The sequence below is a fragment of the Octopus bimaculoides genome, chromosome 1 (genome assembly GCF_001194135.2).
Source record: "Octopus bimaculoides isolate UCB-OBI-ISO-001 chromosome 1, ASM119413v2, whole genome shotgun sequence".
NCBI classification, from domain to species: domain Eukaryota; kingdom Metazoa; phylum Mollusca; class Cephalopoda; order Octopoda; family Octopodidae; genus Octopus; species Octopus bimaculoides.
Genome location: NC_068981.1, coordinates 151861343 through 151871325, shown reverse-complemented (window position 1 = coordinate 151871325; position 9983 = coordinate 151861343). Strand labels below are relative to the sequence as shown.

At 31.9% G+C, this 9983-nt stretch overlaps 1 protein-coding gene across 5 annotated transcripts in view; it reads left to right on the top strand.

Moving 5' to 3' along the window:
* Positions 1-9983, top strand: part of LOC106873108 (obscurin) — a 162686-nt gene that overhangs the window by 75854 nt on the left and 76849 nt on the right. For all 5 annotated transcript variants that reach the window (XR_008265146.1, XR_008265148.1, XR_001409839.2 and 2 more), the window contains exons 5-6: positions 5180-5263; positions 7509-7811. Coding sequence is in view for 1 of the 5 variants with exons in the window: in XM_014920336.2 (XP_014775822.1) it covers positions 5180-5263; positions 7509-7811 (387 nt within the window). In the remaining 4 variants the exon portion in view is untranslated. The remainder of the gene's footprint in view (positions 1-5179; positions 5264-7508; positions 7812-9983) is intronic.

Here is a 9983-nt window from a genome sequence, read left to right as displayed (position 1 = left end):
AGACAAACAGAAGAAGGGCACTCAACACATTTATTGGGAGTTGCATGTATAGATCAAACAGTTTGATTCAAATTCCTTTAGTACTTAAGTTTCAAGGATGATACTAGTCTTCAGCTATTAGAATTCCAGCTGCTGAAGACTAGGATCATGCTTGAAACTTGAGGTACTAAAGGAATTTGAATCAAACTGTTTGATCAATACATACATACATACATACATACATACATACATACATACATACATACATACATACATAGATGAACAGATATACTATATATTCATATTTTTGTCCTTTGAATGGCTGAATAACTTTGCTACAGAGTTGGCATTACTAGAATTACTCATTAGCTGGTTCAGGGAAATATATACATATGAATGGATATGCATATATATTTATATATCCTTATATATATATTGTATAAATACAAGGTTAGAGGTTATATTTTATGGCACTCTACATAAATATACATATCCACACCCATACATGAATATCTATAAGTCTGACTACTTACCCTTATATTTGTACATGAGCTGGCTCAAAATGATCAAACCCTGAGAGGATCAAAGTTCTTATCAACAGTGGTTTTATAGTTATTAAAATGAGAACTCAGTTCAATACATTAACAGATATATAGTAATATTTATTTCAGGCAGCTGGAGAAGCAGAAATTGTGTTTTCATTTCTGGAGTCTATCAGCTGTATTTTTCAGCAAGACATGTTTGAAGAAATAACAGTTTTTGAAAAATAGCAGTTTTTTGCATTAGCAGTTCATGAAAGCCAGGGTCTCCAAGAGAAATTTTCCAAGGTGAAACATAACTGTCTTTGGGGCCCCAAAAGATTGTCTTCTCAAGATTCGAATAATTCCTCATTTTTTGTTTGTTTTAAAACCCTGAGAGGATCAAAGTTCTTATCAACAGTGGTTTTATAGTTATTAAAATGAGAACTCAGTTCAATACATTAACAGATATATAGTAATATTTATTCCCCTCAGATATTCACAAGTCCTACTTGGCCTCTGGTCTTTAAACCAATAATTGCCTAAAACTCTCTAAGATGTGATAAAGGTATATACATGACTGCTAAAAAATGCCTCATCTTGTATTTCAGATTCAAATTTAAAGATTTTTCTGCATATAAAACATTTTCTTTTTGAGGAATAGGTTAGCTGCAGCTGTGTGAAGCTTCTATTGTTTCTGGTATCAAACAATTTCCTGAAGTAAAGAAACTTGTATTCCATAAAATGGTGAAGTTTATGTCAGGTTAGGGTGAGTGATGAAGCAAGACTGAAAAACAAGACATTTTGCATTTTATTCAGAAATACCATGAATATCTGAGGATTTGTGATGCTTAGAAAGAAGATTATAAAAACATTGATACATTGATGAGAAGTATCTATGCTGTGTTTTTTTTTAAACCTACTATTAGAAGTTGCATATTCAAAAAAATTGCAGTGGTTATTGAAAAGAAGTCATTTACTGAAATCATATGGCTTTCTGGACACTTTGCATTGTTAACAACAGTAAAAGAGTAAAACACTAAAGCCCTGTTCACATACCTTGAAGAAGATAGGTCAACTAAAACCTGGTTAAATTGGTAAGCATCTCATATAAAGTAGCTTTATGTGTTTTAAGTAATGTCATCAAAGAATTGGCTACACTGTGCAAAATTTGGCAAAAGAGTGACTTGTCAGTGGTTTATTTACTTTATTCTGCTTGAAATAAAATAAATAAAATTAAAAAAACGGTATCTGGGAGAAAATATTTCATTGAGTGACAAACTTAATACTTTGCTAAGCTGACAATATGAAGAAAAGGTAACAGAAGAGATAAGCTTGTTGTTGATTTTTATAAATGATTTTTCCATTCCTTTAGAAGAAAGATTTACAGAAGTTGAATTGTAAGCGTGGTCAGCTTTTTATTTCTCTCTAATCACAGATTGTAACTTCACATTTTGCAGTGAACAAGTATATATACCTTATATATAGAAAAATTGTTTTCTAGCTGAAAATATTGCGATAAACGGTTAAATAATTTCAAAACTTGAAAGTTTTCCATGCAAGAACTACTTAAATCTAAATTGATTTCAAACTTTGCTCCTATGTACATAAAAATGAACCATTTTGTGGGCTTGCAAAGTTGATGAACATATAGAGAATCTTTCATACATTTAGTACAGCTTGGCAAACTGTGTGGTTTTAATCTGAAAAAACAACTCAGAAGCGAGCTGAGAAACTGTTTAGGTCAATGTTCTTTGGATATGTTAATGAGAATCAGGAGTTATTTGGATGAGAATTCAATTAATCTTGACAGTGTTTACAAAAAATGGGTAAATATCAAAGAAAGAAGAGAGAAAAATTAATTGAGTGAATTAAATATGTTATTTTGTGAAGTTTTGTCTGATATATTTTGCAAACCTTCGTAAACTGTGCTATATGTAAAAATTTACACATTAAATATCTAGATAGCTTGGCAACTAGCTTTGTAATTGAAAATGTTTTGATTTAATTATCTCTAGCAAATTTAATAATATATATGAATTTATGAATGTTATTGTTATTAATTTATTGTGACATTGTACAATGTAACAATGATACTCATTGATTTCTTTATTTAATAGATCAAAAAATTAAAAAGAGTAATTCATTGTATAGAATATAATCTCAAGTAAATGCTTTGAATAATAGAATGCAATCATACTTGGATCATATTGCAATAGGAACAAAGCCACCTCATAATAGCCTCACTCAATAATAAACCTCTTATTCATGCATAAAAAGTTTTTAAAGGAAGCATATAAAAATATTTTAACGAATTTTATCAAACAAAAACTTTTGGAACTTATGAGATCTTTGTCTTAGTAAATGTTTATAAATTTTCAATAAGCTTTCTTTCGATAAAGTTCCTTAATATCTATAAACCTAGAATACTTTTGATGAAATTATTTTAGTAGAATGCTTACAAATATTTTTAATATACTTCCTTTGAAGTAAATTTATGTGCAAATATGAGGCTTTTGTTGATGTTGGTGATGGATCTTCTGAGAATCTGATTCCTGCCAACATAGTAATTTTATTGACCATGATACATAGGCTATGTTAAAATTATTTTAAAACATATGTATTCAATGCATAAATAAGTATTCAATGTATACAAATTAATCACAGGAAAAAAAAAATTGCACAAGATTTTTCACACATTAAGTATAAAACTTTGTGTCTTTTAATTAGACTACATAATTGGTTCTGGAGGAGTGATAATGATAGTGTAATAAACTATGAGCTATGTTTACAGAGCTGTTACTTCTGTTGACAACAGGGAACCTTTATTCATTCTCAGCCTGCTAGAAATATCACCCTACCATCTTAAAATAGGACATACTGTATGCTGTGATCCTAAATACATTCTATCTAAAAAAACAAAAAAAAGCAGGAAGTTTACTTGATCAGAGCTGATAAGCGCCTAAACAGCAACAACGACAACAGGAAGCCTCTTAGCAGTTGTTTAATTTGCTAGAAATAGCAGCCTGGTCTTTTTCCCACCACATCTTCCTGTTGTAAAAAAAAAAAAAGGTCATAGGACAACATGGTCCTTGATATATTAAAAAGATGGGCACCAGTCACAGTGAAATCACTTCTGTCATAGGTCTACTAGATCAATAGCTAACCAACAACAACAATTACAATTCTCCTTTTGGCGCATTTCTGTTCTCACAGTTACTCTTTTTTTTAACTCTTATGCTACCTTTTCAAAACTTCATAAAACATGCACACAACCTCTTATGCTGACATATTACAGTTGCTTACTGACAACTGTGATGTGTCAATATATCATTTCACACCTACACCAACCATCTAAAAAACTGTTCTTCAAAGCAAATAAATTAACAGTAGCAGTAACAAGGAATAAGAAACAAAACTAACTATCGCAATAGAGAACATAGTATACATGTTCCCCACTTAGTGATGGCCTAACCCTTTTCTCATCCAGTGAACAAGAGGATATCTCTAAGTGATAAACTATTGTAGTATAAATAACAGCCAAATCTTCCTCAGCACATCTTACTGTCTTAAACATGAAGGACACATTGGTTAATGTCCACCTAAATATATTAAATGTGAAACTAAGATGAGATAGTCATGCCTGCAAAATTTATTGATCAGCAGAACCATAGTTGGTCAAGGGCTAACACAAAAAAAAAAAAATCATGTAGGTTGATTAGTAGTTTGATATTTCATTGATCTGATTTCATGAAAATCACAGGTGACATTGATAGAGTTTGAATTGATTAGTGTTTTTCCAAGATCAATCAAGTATATTGGTGCTGTATCTCAGGAAGAAATGCAATATGAAATTGTATGCTAAAGTTAAATTATGACAAGAGCTTCAACTTAATATTCTATGTTTCAGAATAATAATAGCTATAACTCAATATCATTTGGGACTAAAAGATTGAGGAAGCTTGCCTTATAGTTACGATATAGTTATTCTGATTCAATGCTAATTTCTTACATCTTAAGTCAAATATATTGCATTTTTGTTTTTTGTGGTTCAGTCAGATGAGAAAGGGTTTTTGTCATGCCCTTATACCAAGGCTGCAAGGCTGGTTTTGAAAACAAGTGGCCAAAAATGGTGACCTGGTGTAAATGTTAGTAGTAAAAGAATGAATTGTGCTACAAGTAAGCAAAGACAAGACAGAGGTGTTACGTTAGGAGATGAATTAACCCTTTAGCATTCATATTCCTCATCAAATGTTACTCTTATTACTTACATTGTTTTGAATTAATCATGTATTATCTTGAAGCTTCAAGATTTCAATGATATGACTGTATATCTTTAGAATAACATTGTAGGGTAGGTGTGTGTGAAACCAGATCTGGTGAGTCTGGACATAAAACAGATAGAATATTTAGGCTGAATATGGTGTGTTTAAATTCCAAAGGGTCAAGACTACCAATTTAACAGGCATAAGCACATACTTGGTATTTATTTTTAATTGATCCTGCAAAGGATTAGAAGTGAAGTGTACTTGGACTTGAGTTCAAATAGTTGAAACAATGAAACTTAATACAGAAATGATTTCTGTTAGATATTTCATTATTTTTGCTTTATCCCTGAATTTCATTTTGATCCAGTATTATTAAGTTCAAATGTGACATCTTTTCTTACACGTTCTTTGTAGGGCTCTCTGAGGATTATGATCATCCAGAGACTAATGATAATGGTGAAGAAGAGATAGATTGGATAAATTTTGATGGTGAAAAAGGTAATGAAAAAAATTTTCCTTATCTTATTTTTCAATCAACAAGTATAATATAAATAATTTGATGTTACTTATATTAAAATCTTTCAAATGAATTTCAAGGGTTAAAAGATTAAAAAGTGATATTGATATGTGCATTTATTTTCCAGGTAGAATTTTTCTTCAAAATGACATTGTTTTAACAAAATATTACTCTGGCGTCAAGTAGTTTTCTTCTACTACTGAATAGTGAAACATTTATAGACAATTATTTAAAAAGTCTGCTTATGAGAAGTGTCTGTCAACTTCAGTGACAAACTTTGCTTCATTATTATGGCGAGCTGGCAGAAACGTTAGCACTCTAGGTGAAATATTTAGCGGTATTTTGTCTGTCTTTACATTCTGAGTTCAAATTCTGTCTTTCATCCTGGGGTCAATCTGATCGATTGACTAGAGTAGAAAAGATCATTATTCTATTACTCTTATTTCGATATCCATGACATATATAACAATGAATATCTTTGCTTTGAACTGTAAACCTTATATGTAATGAACTAGGAGTCTAACTGCTCTCTCTTTTGGTAGTAAGATCCCTAAAAATGATAGCCCCTTTCCTTTTCTCTACCCCTATTTTCAGTTCACATCCCATCCAGCTCAGAATATTTTGTTATGCAGATGATCACTTAATTTTTTAATGATATATTTTTTAATGTCTGTAGCTATTGATTAGGTTATCTGTTCTGCAAGCTTAACTTGATGTAACTTTGGCCAGTAAGGAGGCCTTTATGTTGTTACTCCGCCTGTTAGAAATAGCAGCCAAATCTCAAAACATATTCACTTGTAATGGGTCAGTGGTTAGAGTATTAGGCTGAACATCATGAGGTTGTGAATTCGAATCCTGGACCTGGCTGTGTGTTATATTCTTGAGCAAGATATTTTATTTCTCATTGCTCCAGTCTGCTCAGCTGCAGAAATGAGGTGCGATGTCATTGGTGCCAAGCTGTATCAGCCTTTCCCTTGGATAACATCAGTGGCATGTAGAGGGGAGGCTGGAATTCATGGGTAACTGCTGGTCTTCTATAAACAACCTTGCTTGGATTTGTGCCTCTGAGGTGAACTTTCTAGGTGCAATCCTATGGACATCCATGACTGAAGGGGGTCTTTACCCTTTTATACACATGCACACATGCACACACACACACACACACACACACACACACACACACACACACACACACACACACACACACACACACACACACACACACACATATGTAATGTGTCAAATAAAAGATGGAATGTCAAGGTTGAAGCATCATTTACTTGTTTTAGTCTCGTCTTGTTCTTATTACTTGATCAGGTCACAGCAGGGTTAAGCAACAGCAAAAACTGTATACAATTCAGGCTGGTTACATACCAGTAACATTTTCTTGAAATAGAAAGCTTTTAAGGATTTTAGGAAAATGGGAATTCAGATGCTCATGCTTTTTTCTGATAGATTCAGCAGGTAAAATTGAAATAGCAACAATTGGTATTAGAACAGTCACTACCTCATTGTAACCAAAAAGTTTTTGATAACAGTTAAGTGGATTAACTGTTGGGTGGTTGATACAAGCAAGAGAATCTAATCATAAAAACACTAACTCTAACAATATATGTATGTGTACTTCTATTTCTTTCTCTGAGAATGCACAGTTGTAACAAATATTGGCAGCAAAAAGTTTGAAAGAATTCCAATTCAGATTTTTTTTTCCCTAGTGAAATAACTCTTAACTAATTCTTGTTAAGTTTTCTCTTCCTTTAACTTTAGTGTACTATGAATATTGTATACAATTCTCATGTGAGAGGAAGTATTCTTAGCATATAATAAGCTTACTAACTCTATGTGTATATTCTACATTATTCTCATATGAGAGAAAGTATTCTTAGCACTGTAAGCCCACTACATACATGTAAGATTCCAGTTTGGTGGATGCTCCTCCATTGAGTTGTCTCTCAGTTCTTACCGGTTTGCTGTTGGATAAGTTCTCTACTCAGGGATTCACATAGCTGGTATATAAACTCACAAGTTTTCATTGGAGTTAACAAACCAAATATACTTGGCCTTTCCAAATGTTCACAAAGAATATCAAATTAAATATACAAGCACTACTGTTATATTGAACACATTTCACAAATTAAAAAATAATCACTTGGGACCATAAAAAAATTGTACTGGTAAAAACTGAATGTTTTAAAGTAAAAGGTATTGAATCACTTTTCTCTTCAGTTCCACCTCGTCTTCCATTGGATCGACCATTGATTCAGGATGTAACCGAGAATTCTTTGACACTTCGATGGTTTAGTGCTAGAACTCCAGCTTATGGAAAATTATCTCCGATAAAATACACAGTTGAAGTAAAAGAGCAATGGGCAAAAGCTTGGCATCCTCTCATAACGGACTTAACTGAAAATAAATTTCACGTCAAAGATATCCACCCCCAACAAAGTTATGCTTTCCGTGTTAAAGCTGAAAATGAATTTGGTGAAACTGAGCCTACTATGACAGCAACCTTAATTAGAAACACTCAGTGTAAGTAAAAGTTTTTAAATATTTAATTTTCAGTTTTAAATACATTCAATGCAATTAATTATATTTTTGATGATTTTTTTTTCTACTCATATACATAGACAAGCAACTAAACATATACATAGCCACACACACACACACACACTTATTCATGCTTATGCACAAACAATGCAAATAGGCAAAGCACAGAAATGACACAAAAGCATAGAGATGACATATGTCTATATATAATAATGTATGCATGTGTGTGTATGGTGTACAGGTATTTATGAATGTAAGTTTTGTACATACATCTATACATACATATATGCATGTATGTATGTATGTATGTATGTATGTATGTATGTATGTATATATATATATATATATATATATTTGGATACATATCTGTACTCTATAGATATTGCATTCAATGAATGGCTATGTAATCATAGGAGAAGGTGTGGCTATGTGCTCAATAAGTTCATTTTGTAACTACATAGGTTCAGGTTCAGTTTGACTGTAGCACCTTGGGTAAATGTGTTCTACTATACCCACAAGGTGACCAAAGCCTTCCAAGAGGAATTGGTAGATGCAAAGTGAAAGAAACCTGTCATAATACATACATACATACATAGATATATAAATATATATATATATATATACACACACACACATATACATATATATACACAGACACACACACACACACATATATAATGGTATTTTTATATAAGCTTAAAGTTTATGGTGATCACCATGAACTTTAAGCTTATATAAAAATATCGTTATTATTATTTATAGGATTGTAAACTTGGCACCGTATAAAAAGAACATTCGCACTGAAAGCATATATATAGGTGCAGGTGTGGCTGAGTGGTAAGAAGCTTGCTTCCCAGCCATATGGTTCCGAGGTGGGGAGTGGTTCAGTCCCATTGTGTGGCACCTTGGGCAAGTGTCTTCTGCTATAGCCTCAGGCTGACCAAAGCCTTGTGAGTGGATTTGATAGACAGAAACTGAAAGAAGCCCATCATGTATATATATATATATATATATATATATATATATATATATATATATATATGTATATGTTTGTGTATCTTGTTTGTATATATATATGTATGTATATATATATGTGAGTGTGAGTGTACAATTGCTTGTGTCTTGACTTGATATTGCATGTTATAACAAACAGTACTATTCTTCGGAGCATGTCGGTCCATTGGTGAAATACTAATTTGCTTGGAAATAGATGAGGGTTGATGACAGGAAGGGCATACAGCGATGATCTTTGTCCAACCCATGCAAGAATGGAAAAGTGTATATATTATATACTAATGCTGACCATTTATATTTTGCAACTTAAAAGTTCACATTTCTGGTTCTTGACAAAACATAAATGTGATGCAAGAAATCTGTTATTCAAAAATTTGGGAAAACTAGGGCACTAGGATGGCTTTTGATTGGCTACTGAAGTAAAACTGATAACAGAAAATCGCTAAAAGTGGCATAAGGAAAGAATAGAAGAATATAGAATGGTTTAAAAGGTAAAGTATAACATAACGAGAAACATACATGCACACATATTTATAAAGCATGGATATATATGTGTGTGTGAGTAATATTTTCAACCATTATAATGAGGTATGTGTATATGACGTGCATGCATTCATGTGTGTGCTTCTGATTATTTATTCTTATAATCTAAACAGTTTCATGTATTCATATTCTTTTTTTCATGCTGCTACCTTTTGCAATTTTTTGTTTCCACTTATTCCCTAGCATCCCATTAAAATGTACCCCAGTGTCTTAATTTTCCAATATGTTTCAAATAACAGATTTTTGGCACCACATTTTATGTTTGTCTGAAGATCATAAATGGGAAACTTGACGTCATGGAATGCAAAAAAGTCAGCTTTAATATATGTATGTATGTATGTATGTATGTATGTATGTATGTACGTATGTATGCATGTATGCATTCATGTATGCATGTATGTAACAATAATCTACTTTCAGTAATGAGCACACTCATACACATATATACATACATATAATATAATCATGTGTATCTCTATGCATACACACAAATGCACACTCATATGCACATATGTGTATACCGACATTTTGGTTTTTCATGCTTGCATATAACATATATATGTATGTAAGTATATATATATATATATATATATATAT